We start from the raw sequence: 20,660 nt of genomic DNA, 5'->3' as shown, positions 1-20,660 counted from the left end.
CTAGACCGGTCCAAGGTAGCTGGCACGTTTGTCCGGTCCAAGGTGGCCGTAGGAGTGGGCAGCCACGGTGGCTACAGATCGCCCACAACTAATCGATGAGAGGGTGCCAAGACATGGGTGATATTTATGAGTTGAAAATAAAGATTACAATAGAGATAGTTGGATCAACATGTTCAGTGATATATACAATGAAATGAAATAAAATCCTACATACTATACTTTGAATGTAACAGTAACCAAAAGTGAACTAGAGGCGTGAGGTGTGAGGAGGAGCGGTAGAGCCATCTTCCCTTGTAGATGGGTGTCCACTAGTAGCTGCACTCTAACTCTGGCTGGGACTGGCAGCAAGTGTGGCCATGAGGCCCCCAAAAGCAAACTGCAGAGTCTGTCGCACGGCCTGAAACTGCACGGCCTACTCCCTAAGAGAGGGGAGCTGTGCAAGATCCATATCCACCGTAGCAGGTGTGACCTAGCAGACTGAAGCTCCACCTCCAGCGTGGCCGCATGATGCTGGGATGCAGTAAGAGAAGACCTGAGAGTAGAAACTTCTACACGAAGTTGCTTAATAGTAGCAGTAGCCTGTCATCTCCTCCTGAAGCCGCGTCTCTTCCTGAGAGCGTAGTTGCTGGATGGTATGGTTGGCGCGGCGCAGTTCTCCATGTAGCCGGGACCATTCCTCTAATAGTAGGGTGAAATAATCTGTGAGGTACTCAGAGTAGATGCATGCCTCGAGGGACACATTGTCGAAGTTGCGCACCAGATGTCAGGCACGGGCAGCACGCGGAAGATCCAAGGTGGGTGGAAGCCTGGTGAAGGGTAGCACATCCCAAAAGGGATCAGGAGTGGCATCTCTAAAAGGAGATTCTCGGGGATCCCGAGATGTGGAGGCGGCGGCTCCAAAATCCGAAGATGTGGATGGCAAGGATGGAAATGAAGATGGTGGGTGTGAAGCAAGGCTGAGAGAGGTATTCATCCCAATGGTGGCAGGAGAAGCATCAGTGACTTGTGGGCTCAACAGAGGGGTGTGTTCCAAGTCAAAAGGAAATAGAAGAGGAAAAGTGTCCTGTGTTGAAGTGATGCGTGCAGGACCAGTAGGTGGGGAGAGTGGTGAGGTAGTGAGACCGGCAGAAGTCAGTGTGGCGAGATTGGCCGATGGATGAGCCGCATTCCTCTCCTGAGGTGAAACCATGGGTGTGGTCACCCAAGATGCATAGATGGTGGATGAAGCGGTGGATGAATTGAATGGGGCAAAGGTTACCAAGAGGAAGAAGGTGCATATCGACGAGTTGGTGAGGACACTGGGGCTGGTCTCTGCAGACACATTCACAAACTCGCTAGCACCGAACAAGATCAGGATGAGTGCTCAATACTTGGTGCAGAATACAAGTGAGGAAGCGGACACTAGGCCAAGCAAAGTTGGATGTGGATGGAAGCTGGTGTTGGGCACAGAATCTACGGCATTTATTGCGAATTGTCTCGTAGATGAAGTGGCCAAAGGGGTATGGTCTGGCCATGCATAAGCAGTAGAAGGCCTCTGCAGCAAAGGAAGAAGTAAGTGGGCGAGGGTGGGTAAGTCACGGAATAGAAAGAAGTAATGAAAAAGGGCTAAGAGGGCCAAGTGGCGAGGAGAAGCTCTATCACCTGTAATCAGAGAGAGAGTAGAGGTGCTCAATTCAATGGCGAGAATGCCGGTGACGAGGATGTTGGACCAGCGCCAATGAACGGAAGGATTAGGGGGGCCAACCATGTCGAAAATGGCTATGGCAGAGAGAGGACAGATGAGGTTATTGGCAAGACCAAAGTGAGGGAAATTGCTGATGAGGGAAGCACACAAGGCGGGATCGGCAGTAGGAAGTCAAGCCTGTTAAGTCGAGTGTGGTTAGCTCGGAGGGGGTGAAGAGGGAATGGAGAGGGGGACTGGGGAATGGGTTAGGCTCATGGAAGTTAATAGTTAAGTCGAGTGTGGATAGCTCGGAGGGGGTGAAGAGGGAATGGAGAGGGGGACTGGGGAATGGGTTAGGCTCATGTAGTGTAGCCTGTGGCAAGTGGTTCAATGGTTCAGGTTCGGCATCCAATGGCACATAGGTTGGGTCGTTCATATCAGACCAAGGTGAGGGGGTGGAGTAGGGTTAGCCGTTAGGGGTGGTGGTGGAAGAAGAGGACAAATCAATGTTGTCCACCGGAACGTCATCATCCGTGGCAATGGCAATGAAGTTCTCTACCCACGGCTGTGTGGAGCAGAAGAGGTAGACGTGTTCCCGTTCTGGGTGAGGCTGCAGTGGACGACCCTGGGTTGACCCGGTCCAAAGTGAAGACGAGGAGGGTGAAGCTACTGAAGTGCAGATTTCGGGCCGGAGCTGTAAGGTGTCCACATTTGAAAGTGTTGGAGAGGCCGAGCCAATAAGGAGTGTGGTAGTGGTAAAAGTGTGACCGGCAGGTGAGCCTGGGCCTGCAAGAGGTGTGCCAAAGTGGGAGCTTGTACCTGCAACTGGCCCTCCAAATATGAAGCTTTGGTTGGAGGAAAAGCTGGAATTTGCAGGTGGCCCATAGAAGGGGGTTGGGCCGGCAAACAAGCAGGGACCGGGAGGGGTTCCAAAGATGTGGCTTGGGCATGGAAAGAATCCTATGTGTGGATCGAAGCTCGGTCCTGCAAATGAAAGTGTACCAACCTGTGGACCGGCAGGAGTTCCAAATTGCACGGCAGGAGCTGCTGTGCCAAATTTCCCGGAAGGTGGTGTGCCAAATTGGCCGGCAGGTGGTGTGCCAAATTGGCCAACAGGAGGCGGTGTACCAAATTTCCCAGGTGGTGTGCCAAATTGCCCGGCAGCTGGTGTGGGATCTCCAGTAGGGGCGCCAGCATGTGTGCCAAAAAAAAGTGGGTGAGGCAATGGGCTAAAGTGGAGGGTTAGAAGGTATGCATGTGTGCCAAATTCAAAAGAAGGCACCTGGAGGTAGGTGGGGAGGTGTGCCGAAAAAACATGTATAGGCGGTGTGCAAAAGTAAAATCGGGAGGGTGGCAAGCTGAGATGATGCGGTGTGCAAAAGTGAGGCGAGCAAAAGCACAAGGTGAGGTGGGCTCGGTGGGCAAAAGTGCAAAAGAATTAAGAGCATTATGGTGGCAAGGGGAGAAATAGACAGTAAAACAGGAAGTCAATCATGTGCAAAAGAAGCAGGTGGGTTTGGTAGGATGCCAAAAATAAAGGAGTAACGGTGTGCCAAAAAAATACACTGATCAAGGTGTGTCGGTGTGCCGAAAGCAAGGCGCTTGAAAAGGGCGCTAGATGAGCTGGCGCAATTGTGAGAAGCTTGGCGGCGAACAACAAGTTGCCTAGGCGGGTGGCAAAAAGCGCATGGCACTGGTTGATGTGGCTCGTCAAAAAAAAAAACGCAGGGCATGAGAAGTTTTCCACATCATCAGGGTGCCCATCAAAACTCGGCGATTACGTGTGTGGACGGGGTGCGGAAACCGTGCTGCAAGTGTGAAGTCGACCTGAGAAAGGTATCCACATATTTGAGGTCAACCTGGGCAAAGGTGTCCGCAATTTGAAGTTGGCCTGGCAGCGTGTGCGCGGACATCTTAGTAACGTGCGAAGGGAGGTGTGGGGATGGGTAGGGAAGCGAGGATAGACAGACAGGTGTGCAGCAGCGAGCACAGGGCGCACAAATCGATGCAAGGCGATGTACAAAAAAAAAACAAAGGTGCAAGGCGATGGCCTTGTTAAGATTGAAATAAACTAGCATTGCACCCGCGCATTGCTGCGGCCAACCAAGGTTCCAGAAAAGAACTATTAATGGTTGCCTCAATGACCATGATGCATGAAGTACATTTTCATCAATGAAGAGTGCCATGAGAGATGTGAGAGGTCTTACCGATTGCATGAAAGCAATGGCAGTGTCTAGCTCACTTGCATGAAGTATAGGCATGTAGTGATGTACGTGATGATGATGATATGAAATGGGTTGGTACATCATACTGAAGCATGAGCTTATTACTCCTTAAATCTCCCCTTAATGGGATCAAGCAAGTACAATGAAGTTCTAAACCCTAAAACACTCAAAAATGAGCATGTGAAAATGATGTAACTTTGTGCACCAAAATCTCAATGATGCCCAAGGATTTTTTCAATGTGGAGCTAGGGCAAGATTTAGCAATGGGTTAGCATTACCTTAAGCACCATAAATTCAAGATTAGAAATAATAATTAGTGCTTAATCTTAAGATTACCAAAACTGCTTTCTGTGAGTACCACAAAGCTGAAATCGGTTGCTGGCAACGAACGATTCTGACCACACAGGCGTGTTCGCAGCATTGGAAAACCCTCGGGAATGCTCTTTTGAGGTCTGATTTGGTCAGAGTAGCGTGTATTTGATGTTTGAAGGGATTCTGACTAGATTTGGGGAAAACTCAAAATGCGTCGACCTGCGTGCAATGCAGACTTCGTGAGCTGGCGATGGAGGTCGCCTTGACCTGATGATGAGCCCCCTCAAAGGATTTGATGAATGATGAAGGGGTTTAGGAGCATTGACTGCTTCTTCAAAGGGGTGTACAGGTAGCTATGGTAAAATGAAGGCAATAGTGATTAAATCATTAAATGATGGATTAAGACATTAATGATAGGCTAAAGCAAGGATGGGCATGGATCTTTGGCTCTGATACCAAGTTGAAAATGCAAGCAAGAGTGGGCAATGGTGGATCAAACACAAGAATCAGCATGATTAACACGTAATTAGATGATGATTAAGATGAGATTAGTGAGCAATTTATCTAATAGGGTAATGTAAGCATGGATACTTAAAAACCAGCAATTTCTCATTAGGCCAATGCCTCACATCATCGGTGGTCAAAGTGGTAGACAAGAAAGATGAAGTAATCAGAAAGCCCACGTTTCATCATATGAGGAATGAACAGCAAGATCTGCTGATGGAGATGGTGCAGCAACATGGGCTGAGGTAGATGTAGGGGCTGATGTAGAGGGTTTAGAGTAGCAGTCCTTCTCCCGGTGATTATCACGGCCACAAATGGTGCATGGATGAGCCTTGAAGCAGTCCTTCTCCATATGATTAGTTTTGCCACAATGGGTGCAAGGCTTTCTTACCTTAGAACTTCCTTTCTTTGCTAAAAATGCAGTGTCAGTTACCTTTTGTTGTTGAGTTCTTTCCTCTTCTTGGAGAGCATTGATGATACCTTCAAGAGTAGGATTATTGTGATACTTGAAGGTAGTGACAAGAGTAGGTAAGCTTTTGAGAAGCACAGCAATAGCAATATCTTCGGAGATGGGGGACTTCACTGATGCAAGCTGAACCATAAGACTGCGAAGATAATTGACATGAGAGGCTATAGTAGCTCCCTCCTGCATATATAGATCAAAGAATGAGATCATAAGTGCAATCTTAGAGTTTTTAGAGCGGGGTCCAAAAAGGGTATCCAAAGTGATCCATGCTCAAGAAGCAGACTGTATGTCGGAGATGTGATGAATGTAATCATCTCCAAGACCGAGCAAGATGATAGCATAGGCTTTGTCATTCTTGGCAGTGGGAACATAAGTGACAACTTGCTCAATGTCGAAGTCTTCGGGAGCAGCATGGTGAACAACATCCCAAAGACTTTCTTTCATAAGATGGCACTTGATTTTGATTTGCCAAGTATGAAAGTTGGACCCATTGAATTTGTCGATAGACATGAGAGAATGAGTTTGAAAAAGAGATCATTAAAAATCCAACCATTGGATTTGCAATTTTTACTAACCACCACATTCTACTAATGTCTCAGTATCTACCCACTCTTTTGATCTACAAGATTGAGGATTTTAAGTGGTAGCTATTGTGGGTACAAAAAGTGGCGTATATTATAACACTTTAAAGACCTTGAAATATTTAAAGAAAATAGACAAATATCTTAAAATTTTCTTGAAAAATCAAGTTAAGCTCCATATTATGTGAAGATCTAAGGTACAAAGTGGGAATCTCATATGAGTTAATATGTAAAAGATATTAGCATTTTATGGAATCAGTTCAAATTTGGGACAGGGTGTATACATTGACTTTGTACCTAAGAAAATGAGGACTTTTGACTATCTAATGCTTAATCAAATTATGCAACTATATTTCCAACTTTGAATACGATGTTCCAACAAAAGAACTTGAAACGAAATTCCTTCATTTACTAGGAGATATTAGCCACTAAAGGTAAACAAATACCTGTTTTTTTACTGTTTACAGGGTGCCTGAGTGGACAAAACTGGGCACCCTGATCTTGCAACCACCCAGAAGAGGCCATGTGGGAAGGTCTTACCTCTTGCTAAAATACAAGGGCAGTGTCTATTCCCTTAAAAGATTGCAGAAATGAATGAAAGAAGAGATTCAAATTGTTTTTAGAAGCCGGCTCTCTCACCACTTGTCAAGGCCATAGCATGTGACAGCCCATCGAAGCATGAGGAACCAGCAGTTTGCAGATATGAGGATAACAAAAGGACTGACCAGCAAACTGAAGGAGACAATGCACAGTACCTTGTAGACTCTTCAAGAGGAAGCGATGGCAGAACTGAATGCAGCAAATAGCTCGTTAACAGGAGGAAAGTCGATCTGCAGCTGCCTCTAGATGATGCGCAATAAATCCCAGGCAGAGACAGTCCCTTGAGTCGATGAAGGAGGCAGCCAAAGGAGAGCAGCAACAGTACAGCGGACTGTAGCAGTTCCAATATGACGGGCAGCAGCAGCTCCAAGAGAGATAACAGTAGCAGCTCCACGAAAACTTTGAATAAGGACAGCCCGATGGCTGAGATGAATAAGGACAGCCCGATGGCTGAGATGGAGAGGCTAGGAGGAACCTCGCTCTGATACCATGTTAAAATATGGAAACAAGAGCTAGAAACTAGAAGACTAGAAGTGAAATAAGAACAAGATTGAAGGACAAATAGTTACCTTGAGATGAGTGTAGACAAGACACAAGCTAGATACTTCTTATGATGTGACACCCACAATATATAGGTGTGTAATACAAGAGATAGTAGCCACGCTGATATGTGGGACAAATAAGATGCCACATGGCAGACACACAAGACTCAAGACAAAAGTTTATACTAGACTAGGAAAAGAGTACACCTAGTGTGCACTTATTTCCAACACTTTTCACTGCTACCCACTCAATTACAGAATTCCTTTTACAGCCTCGTGCTATAAGGGTTTGTTCCCGCACACACCCATTCACTTGTATATTTCAACAGATTGCCACTTCGTTGTAGCCGCTAAACCCATCCATGAAGCTATAGAGATTGTGACCGGCCACATCCTCAAGAACCTGGTCCATGAAAGGGAGAGGAAACCTATCTTTGATTCTAGTTTATTGAGAGAACGGAAATCAACACATACCTGAATCTTATTTGTTTTCTTTTTGGACGTGATGACCATTGGGGAGAGCCACTAGAGAGATTATTTTGGCAGATTCCATTTTTTCCAGCTCCACTTTGACCGCATCTACATATTTTTTATTGAGCTTGTAAGCACGCCCCCTAACTAGCTTGGTACCCTCTTGGAGAGAAATGGTGTGAACCCCAATGTCTATCGGCACACCATCTAGATCTTTGTAGGTCCAGGCAAACACATCTTTGAAAGAATTAAAAAAAGGTGTGGCTTGGTCCAAGAGGGTGGGGTGATCCCACAACCATGATGCTAGCAAGATAGGATGAGGATCTTCCGAAGTACCAAGATTATATTCCCTAACTGGATACTGGGATGAAAAGAGGTTCACCTGTATCGGGGCGGCTTTGTAGAGGGCAGTTGGGTCATGAGCAGGGTGGGGATCAAGTGGAAAATCTCAATACTGCTCCTTTTTCCAAGAAGTTGGGAGCTCCTCGGGATGGATGACCGGCTCTTTGAGGGAATCATCAGTTTGTTGCAGGCGCGACGGAAAGTAGCACTATTGGCCTTCTCGGGTTGGGTGGCAGGTGGTTGAGTAAACTTCTTGCCCCGACGTCGGTCTATAATGTGCTCTCCCAAGCCAACTACTTCAAATTGTTCTGATGGTTCTAGGGATGGAGGAAGTTCTGAGATTTCCACCATGTAGCATGTGAGCTCCTGGGCAGCTTCCAACCAGTTCAATAAATCGGACTCTTCACCATAAGGTACTATACCCTCTTCGCGCTCAATGAGGGTTGGGATGGATAATGTGGATGTGACTGTGGCCCCTTGCACATCTTGGTCCGGTCCCTTCTCCAATTTGAATTCCGTGGAGCCCTGCTGTTGAGGAAGGTATAATTTAGCTCTCCCCCAATCATGCAGCACACCTGCACCTCTTAACCAAGGTCTGCCAATGAAGCATGAGTAAGGAGTAAGCACCTTTCACAGTTGTAAGCCTGATAACCACAAAACCAAGTAAGGAGGTAGTATCCTGAATTTGTATTGTGACTCCTTCCACCAATCCAAGGGGTTGCACCTCACGTTGGTCCCCCATGTGGACACAGAAGTTGGCCGGACGAGTGATCTTAAGTCCCACTGCATGGAGTGTAGATTCAGGCATCAAGTTGACATCAGATCCACCATCTACTATTGCGCCAGGCAGAGGTGTGCCATTAATTTGCACAGTGAGCCGAGGACTTTGGTAATCTATGAGAGAGGTACTGGATAAACCAACTCCCATGCACCTTGTGATCTGCTTAACCTTTGTCTTGCCTTTTCCCACCACTATGAGATTCCTCTGAGGCTTCTTGTTCCATTTGGTGGAGAATTGATCCCAGTTGCTGTATAGCAATATGGCTGATGCCCAGCAATTGGTACATGGACACCCCAGCTTGTGTTTTTTGGAGGGTCCTCATGGAGAAAGCTGATGTAGTGGTCCCGGGCAGAGGTGGGATGCTTGGCACTGATGTATCTACCATTGGGGAAGCCTCTTATAACTCTTTGAACTTTGAAGTCTTCCAAAAATGCATGATCCACCAAGTTACGATGAATAGGTGAAGAGGTTTCTTCTTGTTCTTCGACTAATGGTTCTATGCTCCCCATGGCCTTGGATTGAGCACGGGTGACAGCTGCAGTGATGAGGTGCTGAGTTGGTGGTGAGGAGAGTGGGGAAGGGGTTATACCCAAGGATGAGGATGGGATGGGAAGGGTGTGTGGTGCTTCATTTTCAACTAAGATTAGATGGGCAGCAGGCGGGGTTGGAAACATGAAGTCAGTGGAGGTTGATGCCCGTTGTTTTGGACAGTCGGGTATAGTGATTCTTGTCCTCTGGACAGTGTCAGCAAGGAGGTGTACCTTCTGGAAGGGGACAATGGCTTTGGTAATGGCCATACTCCCCACACCTGTAACAGAGGATTGGACGATTATGGGGAGCTGGTGGACGAGGTGGCCGTGGAGGAGCATCTGGTGTCAGGGTGGCAGCAAAAGCAGTGGGAAGAGCAGGTGGATAGGGATGAGAGGTGGAAGGTATGATGGTGGTGGAGCAAGGTTGTGTGGATAGGAAGGAGTGGCAGGTGCATAGGCTTGTGTGGAAGGAGTAGGATATCAATGGTACATTGGTTGGGGAGAAGGGGCGTAAGTTGTTGTGTGGTGAACAGTGGCTCGGGCAGGTGCAAGTTGCTATTGTTGTTGGTGAAGTTTGCGGATACCTTTGAGATAGTAGCAGTCCTTGTCTTCATGACCACTTTTGGCACAGAAGATGCAATATCTTCTTTTGGAACATTCTAGTAGAGTATGGCCCGGCATTTGGCAAATGGCACACCATACCCCTTGCTTTTCTTCTTACTGGCCTTTTAGTGCTTCAATCTCCCTCTTTAGCTGAGCCAAGGTGCCATCCTCTCCTTGTGTCTTTTGAAGCTTCAAAGCTTCCAGCTCCCTTTCGAGGATAGCCACTAGATCTTCTAGTGAGGGTGCCGCACTTGAGGTTGAGCCTTCAAACATTTGCCTTGCATTTGCTAGCTGAGAAGCTAGCTCTTGAAACTCCAGCAAGGTGGTTGCCGGCTTACTCTCCCGGATCTTTTGTCGGGTGGTCCGAGGCAAGGCTTGCAACACCCATTGTCGCACCATGAAATCACCAGGGTAGGCCGGCAGACGGGCCACCAACACTGTGGTTCTTGTAATGAATTCAAATACTATCTCTCCATGACGTAATTGTAGAGTTCCCAGTTCTTGGAGAATGCGGTCCTCATAGTTGCCCGGCCTAAAGGTTTGGACAAAGGTGTCCCTCAAAGTGGCCCACTCTACAAAATGATCAACTGGAAATTGTCAAAATAATGGGAAGTATGTACAACGGAAGCAATAGTTGATGGCAAGATAGAGCAACATGTATGACAGACAGGACAGCAAGAACACAAGATGTATAGAAAGCTTCTATATTACCTTCTATTTCAGCCACTCCAAAGTTGGCTTAACCTTCACCTTCAAGTATTGTGTTACTTGAGTTGTGTTGTGTTACAAAAAGTGAAGCCTCCTGCCCTTTATATAGGGTTCACCTAGGGCTAGGGTTGGGCCAACCCTAAATCCCTTTTCCACCCACATGCCCTTTTTATTTGAGGTGTGTTCACACCTACATGACCTCTTTCTCTCACCCTTTATCACTTGTACATCATTTCAACAGAAATTGGTTGAACCAATTATCTGCAGAACTTTCAAGTGTGGACAGAAAGAGAGCCACATAGGCATCTTCCATGTCCAAGCCTCTGCTCCTACACATAGAGAGGAAGGCTCTTGAGAGCCCAAATCCAAGAGCCTCTCAATGTCACCACCATGGGACAATGCCAAACATGGAGCAAGGTGAGCATTGGACATACTAGAACAAAATGACCCCCTCTCAACCATAGGATAGATGACAAGGTAGGTAGCCTTTATAGATTAGGCTTTTACAAAAGTGATGAGTTAATAGAGAAATGTGGTTCACTCCCAATTCTAGTAAGCATGCTTCACTCCTCAATTAGAAGAGTTTCTTGTGTAGAACATTTGAGGAATTTACATAATTCCTCTCAACCTTAGTAACACCTTTGGTAACATCTCTTCCATAGTGATTTGGTGCACCACCCTTGTTGATCCTTCGCTTTGATAAAACCATCTTCTTGCAAAAGACAATCTTCAAGTGGGATTTGGATGTACCATTCTTCATTACATTGGCTTCATTGGTTGCATCTCCGTGCTTCTCCAATCCTTTCTCATGGTAAACACACTTCATGCGTACATGTCTCCTTCCAATCATGCTAGCTTCCTTAGTCCAGCTACCACATAGACTAACACAAGGCTGCCACCCATGTTTCAATAGCTTATGCACGTGCTTCTCAATATACTTCTTGCTTCCACCTTCCACTTCATCATGATGCATAAATACATATACCAATGTGAACATTGATTTAGGAGAGGTCTTACCACTTGTTTTATCAACACAAGGGCAGTATCTAACTCCATTACAATATAGTAGATGACTTCCATGTATATGAGTTCATTAAAAAAAAAAGGATCGGATTTCATGCTTGATGCATTGAATTTTTCTTGGTTTCAAAAATTGTGCATGCCTTGCACTTCCCAAGCGAGAAAAATAATTTCTTCCTCCGCTTGCCTCATGCTTGAAAGAAATGAGGGAAAACCTTTGTACAAAGGTTTAAAAAAGGAAAGGTTTTAAAGAACCTTTATAAGAAGGGTTTTTTTAAAATTTAAAAAAAAACTTGATGAAAAAAAACACAGGTTTTTAAACCTTTAGAATAACATTTTTTTCTCTATAGGAAAAATGCAAAGCGTTGCGTTTGTTTCTTGATGCATTGATGTACTGTGCCGCCGACTATCGCGTTGAAGCACTGCCTGCCGATTGCGTATGCCACTTCGTTGCTTAAACACAAGCCGACTTTCAATAGCTGAGGTAGAGGACTACCAGCCCCATCGCCGTCGACGAACGATGGCTGCCATGATGGACAAGATCACGGCGCAATAGTGAGACGGACATTGCAGGAAGGCGGCGGCTGTAGTTGATGCAGCTTTGCTGAGGCTGCCTTGCCACACGATTACTACACACCAAGGTGTTGCTTATGCAAGATATACCACCATTCACAAGGCGGCAAGCAATGGACGGATCGTTGACGCCAACGGAAAACGCTAGAGACTAACGGGGACGACGGAAAAACGCAAGGATAGACGGAACTCCAAGGCTGTGTTTTTTTTTTATGTTGCGTTTTTTTTTTAATCCTTGCCCTTTTGTCTTTAACCTCCTTGATTGTGAGTCTCAGATCCAAAGCTTAATGCTTCCTCTTCAAGACTCCAAAGAGAGAGATCGATGGACGGAACCAGATTGACGGAAAAAATGGACAGAAATCTTGACGGAAAAACCAAAAATTTTACCAATTTTGCTTGCTTTTTTTCATTCCTCTCTTTCCGCTTCTCGATTTGCTGGCTTCCTTCACTTTTCTCAAGATCTTGAATTTGATGATGAAAATCTCCTCTTTGATGAAGCTCTTTTGTTGCCTTCCTTCTTAACACCTTTTTGCTTCTCACCTTCTTCTGCCACCGTCCTTAATGAGGATGTGAATGGCTTATGATAGTGAGAGAGAAAGAAAAGGGGATTGAAGGGAAACTTAGCCTTTACAAGGCTCTGATACCATGTCAAAATAATGGGGAGTATGCACAACCGAAGCAATAGTTGATGGCAAGACAGAGCAACATGTATGAGAGAGAGCAAGAACACAAGATGTATAGAAAGCTTCTATATTACCTTCTATTTCAGCAAGTCCAAAGTTGGCTTAACCTTCACCTTCAAGTATTGTGTTACTTGAGTTGTGTTGTGTTACAAAAAGTGAAGCCTCTTGCTCTTTATATAGGGTTCACCAAGGGCTAGGGTTGGGCCAACCCTAAATCCCTTTTTCACCCACATGCCCACTTTATTTGGGATGTGTTCACACCTACATGACCTCTTTCTCTCACCCTTTATCTCTTGTACATCATATATTTCAACAGGAATTGGTTGAACCAATTATCTGCAGAACTTTCAAGTGTGGACGGAAAGAGAGCCACATAGGCATCTTCCATGTCCAAGCCTCTGCTCCTGCACATAGAGAGGAACACTACACATGGTCATCCACATCTTCTGAAGCAAAGCCTTTGAAGATGGGAAGTTTGACATTGACCCGGCCCAACACTGTGGAGAGAGGTTCCGGTTGGGGAATCCCTTGGTTGTTGTTGTTACCTTGGTTACCTTGGTTGTTTCCAAGATGAGGGTTACCAAGGTTTGCAGTAGCCATGGGTAGAGGTGAAGGAGTAGTTTTGGATGGTATGAAATTGACCTTCCTACGACTGTAGCAACGTATAGACAGAGGACTCTTGATTGGACTGGCCGTACTAGCACGAGAACGTGTATTGGGCATGCAGACACTATACTATCATGGTTATTGGGTCCCAAATGCCCTCTGTAGGGCCCCCACCACGAATGGTGTATTTGCTTTTATTAGAATGATGCAAAATCTGAAATAAAAGACTCTGAACCTTAACCTTCTTGGCTGAGATAGATCTCTGCCCTTGACCTTCAAACCTTCACCCTTACATTAGCTTCTCCCTTGGCTGTCCTGGTCCTTGCGTAGCTGCAGCACCTTGTGAATTGTGCAAGAGCCTGGACTGAATTTATGCCTTGGGTATTTATACCCCTTTCTAGACCTGGTCAGCTGGCTATACTGGGGTCGGTTTGCTGAAAAAAGACCCACGACCAGCAAATAATAATGCTCACGACCTGTAAAAAATAGCAATTAATGCTAATAAGCACCAGCGTTTTCACACTGCTAAAGCTGGCCACTTCTGGCCTCGTCTGGCCACCCTATGGGTTGCTATCCAGGCCTGTGCAAGCTGCTTGCTGGGCAGCCCCTGCCCTTGGGCACTGGCCGACTGGCTGCTGGGCAGCCCTTTGGCTTGGCCGCCTGGCAAGGCTAGCCCATAGACTCTGTCGACTGCCTGGCCAGGCCCCTTGGGCTGCCGCCAGCCTGCCCAGCCCACACTAGGGCTGGTGGGCAAGGCTTGGGGCCTTCTTGGCCCCCTTGGGGTGGCTCATAGCCTTCCCCATGCCCATACTTAAAGCAAACCTAAGTTCTACACAATTGTCTAACATCTGGTTGCAAACCAAACAGACAGAGCAACTGACATCAATCCAAAGGGAGACACACAGCACGGACTGGCATTGCTTCATGTGCAAGACAATGCACACTTGACCTTGGACGCATGTGCAGGACAATGCACACCTGACCTCGGACGCATGGAGTAGAACCCTGGCTGACCTGTCCTGGATTGGGCTCACATGGGACCAGTTTTCCACTCCAGGTCTGCACCTTCTTGTTCAGATATGTCCACGTGGCATCCAAGTGCCAGATGCACGTGACAGTATGATGGTGGTGGGGCACGGTGGTGTGGGCAGGAAGGAGTGGCAAGTGCATAGGCTTGTGTTGAAAGAGTAGTAGATTGGTGGTACACTGATGGTGTTGAAGGACCATAAGTGGTGTGGTGAACAGTGGCTTTGGTAGGTACAAGTTGCTGTTGTTGTTGGGTGGTGAAGTTGGTGGACACCTTTGAGATAGTAGCAGTCCTTGTCTTCATGGCCACTTTTGGCACAGAAGATGCAATATCTTCTTTTGGAACATTCTTGTGGAGTATGGCCTGGCGTTTGGCAAATGGCACACCATACTCCTTGCTTTGCTTTTTGCTGTCCTTTTAGTGCTTCAATCTCCGTCTTCAATTGAGCCAATGTGCCATTTTCACCTTGTGTCTTTTGAAGCTTCAAAGCTCCAACTCCCTTTTGAGGATAGCACCTAAGGTTGAGCCTTCAAACATTTGCCTTGCATTTTCTAGCTGGGAGGCTAGCTCTTGAAACTCAGCAAGGTGGTGGCCGGTTTACTCTCCCGGATCTTTTGTTGGGTGGTCCGAGGCAAGGCTTGCAACACCCATTGTCGCACCATGAAATCACCAAGGTAGGCCAGCAAACGGGCTACCAACACTGTGGTTCTTGTCATGAGTTCAAATACTATTTCTCCATGGCGTAATTGTAGAGTTCCCAGTTCTTGGAGAATGCATTCCTCATAGTTGCCGGGTGGAAAAGTTTGGACAAAGGTGTCCCTCAAAGTGGCCCACTCTGCAAAATGATCAGCTGGAAATTGGCTGAACCACTTATCTGCGGAACTTTCAAGTGTGGACGGAAAGAGAACCACATAGGCATCTTCCCTATCTAAGCCTCTGCTCCTTCACATAGAGAGGAAACGCCACACATGGTCATCCACATCTTCTGAAGCAGAGCCTTTGAAAATGGGAAGTTTGACATTGACCCGGCCCAACACTGTGGATAGAGGTTCTGGTTGGGGGTTCCCTTGATTGTTGCCCGGGTTCTTCCTTTGGTTACCTTGGTTGTTGCCTTACGAAGGTTTGCATTAGCCATGGGTAGAGGTGGAGGAGGGGTTCGGGATGGTACGAAATTGACCTTCCTATGATTGTAGCAACGTAAAGACAGAGGACTCTTGATTGGACTGGTTGTACTAGCACGAGAACGTGTATTGGGCATGTAGACACTATACTATCATGGACTCAACAAGAACTCCTCAGATACCAGAGTTCCCCAAACAGGATCACCAAATTTTTAGCATACCTGTAGCACACCTCTTTGCCTGGACGCCTAGACTAGGACGGTGTACACAATGAACACAGGGTTCCCTCTAGGACAATATGCCGTCAGGAGTTGTCACGAGCTAAGGGGACTAGCACACAGAACACGCAGATGAGCAAGAACAGTAACAATGGCGAGAAGACAAGAACGTGAAATAGATGAGACTCAAGTTGCAGTAGTATTGCCAGAATGATCCCAATCACACAATCCCATATCCCTTTGTACAATGCCGCTTGGCCTTTGGGCTGGTGCAAGGGTGGTGACCATCAAGTGGCCCTGCTGTCACTATTGAGGAGCGTGGTGCTCATAAGTGAGCACAAGAGGCAAGTGATGCACCTTTGTAGTGTCAATGCAAGTGGTGCAAGTGGTGCGCCTGGCCAGGTGTCAATGCAATGGGCTTGACCGGTTGGACCCGTCCAAGGTGGCGGGCACCTTTTTCCGGTCCAAAAGAACAGTGGCGGTTGATAGTGGTCAGCCAGGGTGGCTACACCGCACATGCTGCACCTTCTACAGATCCGCCCAGAAGTTCGTCGTCGAGCGCCACCCATCAGTATCGCTACTGTTTGCCTGCCGATGGTCAGTCAAACGCCACCTGTTGAGCCTTTACCACGTCACGCGTCATTAACATTTAATAAACCTTATTGAAAAAGGCCACGTCAGCTTAGCGCGTTGCCACCTGCAGTTCCCATCATCGGCTGCCCGCTGCTTCTCCACCATTGCTGCGCAGCCTTCTCCTCCTATTGTTCAACGCCGACTGCACCCAATGCTTCTTCATGTGCTCATACATCAGCTCCCGTGCAAGAAATTAGGGTTTGCAGCATTTTGGGGCTTTCCTAATTTTTCTCAAAAATTGTCTAATTAGATACTACAGCTGTTATAATGTTTGGGGGTTTTCAAAAAATTGTACATTAACCCCTAATTAAGGCCCTGCAAATACCTAATTTGGGGGTTTTCAAAATTGAAACCAAAATTGGTTAATTAAGGGTACTTGCATACTCTCACATTTAGGGCTTTTTGAGAAATTGAGGCGTTGGCACTCAATTGAAGCCATTACAGTTGACAAATTTTAGGGCTTTTTAATCTAACGCCTCTTTTATCAAATCGAAGCTTCCACTGACACATTGAGAGTCTCTCGGGTGCTCTGCTTTGGCCCTCGGGCCTAAAATGACGAGCCAAGCATCCACTATTCAGCGTCGCCGCCAGAAGAGGATCTATATCGGCAAACATCATGCATACGAAGTCCTTGCAACTTCCACATTTTTATGTTTTAGCTGTGTGTGTTTAAGTCAATAAGGATCCTTTGCCCGGGTCATCCCCCAAAATGTGTATTTTTCCCTTTATTTTGTATGTTCCAAACTCTGCCATAATTCTTGGGTGCTTTGCCTTGGCCCTCATACTTGGTCACTAGTTTTGATTTTTTAAAATTGATAAAAAAGACCTACTGCCAGTCCAAACATATGCAAAGTGTTCATCAGACATTGCAGAACTGATTGGAGGAAGAAAGAAAGAGTCGCAGCATATGCCTGAGCAACCAAATGCCGACCATCAGGGAGGCGAAGCCCATGTAATATGCCAGTCTTAGTAAGCTTATCCATATATGTCAAGAAGGGATGAGTAGCAATAGCATAGAGCAAGGCACTGAGAGCACAGCTTTGTTGAACACATCTACCCAAAACCCATGTAGAGGATAAGCCTTTTCCCAAAATGCATATGGCAGTGCTATCTCGATACATCTAGTAAATTATGTTCTGCATTTTTGGACCGAAACCCAATTGTGCCATAACTTCTACAATGTAATCCCATTGGACTGTATCAAAAGCCTTAGTAATATCAATCTGCAATAAGAGCACAGCTTGCTTGGTATATTTTGCATATTCTATGCCCCCATAGACATTTCAATGTTATTTGTTATTTGTTATTTGTCTACGAGCCACAAAACCATATTGCGCTGGATTAATACCCCTATTCAAAATGTTTTTGAGTCGATTAGCGATCATCTTAGTGATCAATTTATAGATCACTGGCATCAAGGTAATAGGGCACCAGTCAGAAAGTTTTTGACACAAAATCCTTTTTTGGCACCAATCTTACCAATCCCTCCTGCCAAGCAAAAGGCATGATGCCGGAATTTCAAGCCTCATTGATCATAGCAAAAGTGATTCTTCAACCATAGGCCAGAACTTCAAAAAGAACTCCACAATTAATCCATCCCATCCTAGAGTCTTCCATTTACCAAGCGCCTTTAGTGCTCTGTTTAGTTCCTCTAGTCCCACAGGTCTCTCATGGCATCATGATGCTCCTCGGTGGTTGAAATCACCTTACATATTGGGGTGATTCTATTCTATTCCAGCTTATAGCCGTGATTGTTGTATGCCTTTTTCATACTTAATAGAAGTCTCTTTCTTGAAAAAAAAAATGAGCGGCTTGACTACACCACACCATATTCAAGGCAATGCATGTAATTATTTAAAACTATTTGAGCTTGGAAATATGATGTCTTGGTTTGCAAAAAGTTGATTGATTACACTATGCTGTCAATGAAGTGAATCAGCAGAGCAATAAACTGTGCTTTGTGAGGCAGCATAGAGACTTTTGGCCAAATGGAGACATGAGAATGCATATTCGGGTGCTGTACCCAAACAGTGCATCGAGCTTTCCAAGAGGGAAAACTTAGCCTTAAGATGAAGCCTTCAACCTGCACCCAGAGAAATACCTGTGGGCAAAGGAGGAAAGGACCAAAGGAGGAAGGCCAAATCCGCAAAGAGCGGTTCACCTGTTTCAAATCCAGAAAAACAAGGCTGGAAAGCAACTGTTTATTCGCAAACTTGCTTGCTGGAATTGGATGTGACTAACAATAATGGACATAGCTGCACACAAGACCCCTCACAAGACCAAAAGCTAAGTCATGATAATTGCATTTGTATGTGCACGTGCGGACAAACTGATAAAAAATGCAAAGCACCATGAAGTTGGTTATACATCATCATGGAAACACTCTGACATTTTCCTCCTTGCATGTGAGAGAGATACACGATGAGTTACGGTGAAAAGGCACAAGGAAAACAAAGACGTCTAAACCATGTTGGCATCAAATGCCAGCATGTTGGATGTAGTCATGTGAAAAGCTCACAGATTACTGTGTCAATGGTGGAAACACCATACAGACCGGTTTTGCGATGATGAGAACGGTGATGACCATGGGGGAGATCATACTGACCAATTTCACCGATACCAGGAATTACAAGTTAGGTTATGTGACGGGAAAAATCAATGGTGAAGGCCATTGGAGAGATGATGCTGACCTGTTTCGCGGATGATCTGGTCGACATCGATGGTGTGAAGGGTGCGCCAGTCGATACGTGCCCTTCTGCGCTGGAAGGAGAAAGGGGAAGAGGCGCCCTTGAGGGAGTCGAGGATGGGGTTACTCTGGAAGGACTGGCGTTTGGGGTTGGTTTGCTGGAAGGCGTAGCGCCAAGAGGCGCGCCGGCTCCCGGGCGGCTTCTTCCACTCGGATGCGAAAGGCGGGAAGTCCTCAGCGTTGCTCTCCGTCGAGTTGGAGGAGGCCGTCATTCCTGCGATGCCCCGTTCTCTACCCTCGTCGCCCCCGCCGCTCTCCGCGTCACTGGGCATTGTGTCTCACACAGCAACGTCGTGCTCTCCAGCGTCGCTGTTCCTGGAGTCTGGAAGTCGTTATGTTGTTGGAACTAGGAGAGACTGGGCAGTGGGCACGATCAGGCCTATGAGTGGGCGGCTGGACGAACAATTGTGTACACCTAGCCCCGCCCAAGCACAGGAAATTTTCCCTCTCATCAATTTGAGAGGGCTTTTTTTCGGAGATTAGACCTATCTTTTGCCAAACTCTATTGAACACACCTCTCCTAGCAACTCCTAGGGGAAATGTGACAGACTTCAAGCCATTTATGGCCCTACACGCTACAAACGACCTTCACGCAACCTTGCTCTAGTTCCGCGGAAGGCGACTTTATAAGTATAACAACAACGAAGTTTCAATGAACAAGTATATGCAAACTTGCCTCGATGTTCCAAAAGCGTCCTCGTTATGTTTCTCCTTGTAAACCAATGTGTTAATATAATTACACTTTAAGCAAAATCTTGCCACAATTCAAAGCTTTTGTTATCTCCTCTCTTCCATAAATTGATATTCTCGAAGGGATTTCCTCATATCAAGGCAAGGTAATGAAGCAACCACATTTTTTGTATCATCAAGTACTATTGAAACATGAAAGATGTGCATAGTACACGTGCATGTGAGTGTGTATTATAGATAACCTTAAATAAAAGTTTGAATGGAAATAAAACTGTTGATGGAGACTTGAACTTGCAAAGGGGATAAAGGTATTTTATTATAAATTAGAATTATATTACAAGGTTGAAATCAACAAGACAATGTGGATTAAACAAACCTTTGCTGCATAGTGTGCTAAAATGTATGTTTGTTAGATGGTGCATTATTTGAACTTACAGTTCGAGAGACCATTAAGAAAATACCTCAAATGAGCTAATAAATTCCCATCCTACCACCCACATAGGACCAAGAGGCTCGCTAGTTTCTTTTCTTTTCTTTTTGGAACCAATATATATATATTTATATACCAAAAAGCATTTACATCTCTAACCCTAACTTAACATCCTTCAAACCCCATTCAACAAGTTACATATCAAAGTCCATCTCTCATCTTCAAATACAAAAGAGGAATTCTCCCAAGATATTTGATATCCCAGCTGGATACAAGCTTCAATCAAGACCTCTGATGTGCATCCTTTAGGTGACTATTATTCCAAGACATCCCCCTTTCTTGACCACACTTTGACCAACTGGTTTGGTACCAACCGGGTTCTCATCAATAAAGGCCACAAAAGTATGATCCATTTTTTGTACCATCTTTTAGTCCTTGGATCAAACTTTACAGGTCTCACCCTTAGCTTGAGCTCTGTTAGTACATGAATACACAACAAATTAATTAGGCTCATCGTAGTATGCCTAAGTGTATCCCCTGCCAAAGAGAGACACCCTAATATGTTAGAAGCCCGAGTAGTTGCCT

The 20,660-nt window shown here is 45.8% G+C and overlaps 1 protein-coding gene across 7 annotated transcripts in view; it reads right to left on the bottom strand.

Annotated features, from left to right (window-relative positions):
- The window catches only part of LOC147620045 (uncharacterized), a 120,479-nt gene extending 101,074 nt beyond the window's left edge, over positions 1 to 19,405 (bottom strand). For 5 of the 7 annotated variants that reach the window (XM_086772185.1, XM_086772188.1, XM_086772187.1 and 2 more), the window contains exon 1: positions 18,900 to 19,405. In XM_086772185.1, coding sequence (XP_086628311.1) covers positions 18,900 to 19,227 — 328 coding nt within the window. In that variant the 5' untranslated portion in view covers positions 19,228 to 19,405. Of the gene's footprint in view, positions 1 to 12,308; positions 12,775 to 18,899 lie in introns of those variants that run through there. The other 2 variants (XM_086772191.1, XM_086772192.1) reach the window with 2 other exon arrangements.
- Positions 19,406 to 20,660: the final 1,255 nt, after the last annotated feature.

This window comes from Cibotium barometz, chromosome 32, assembly GCF_041138505.1.
Source record: "Cibotium barometz isolate CiBa-2024 chromosome 32, ASM4113850v1, whole genome shotgun sequence".
Taxonomy (NCBI): domain Eukaryota; kingdom Viridiplantae; phylum Streptophyta; class Polypodiopsida; order Cyatheales; family Cibotiaceae; genus Cibotium; species Cibotium barometz.
Note: the sequence above shows the minus strand (reverse complement) of the source record. Positions and strands in the feature narration are given on the sequence as shown.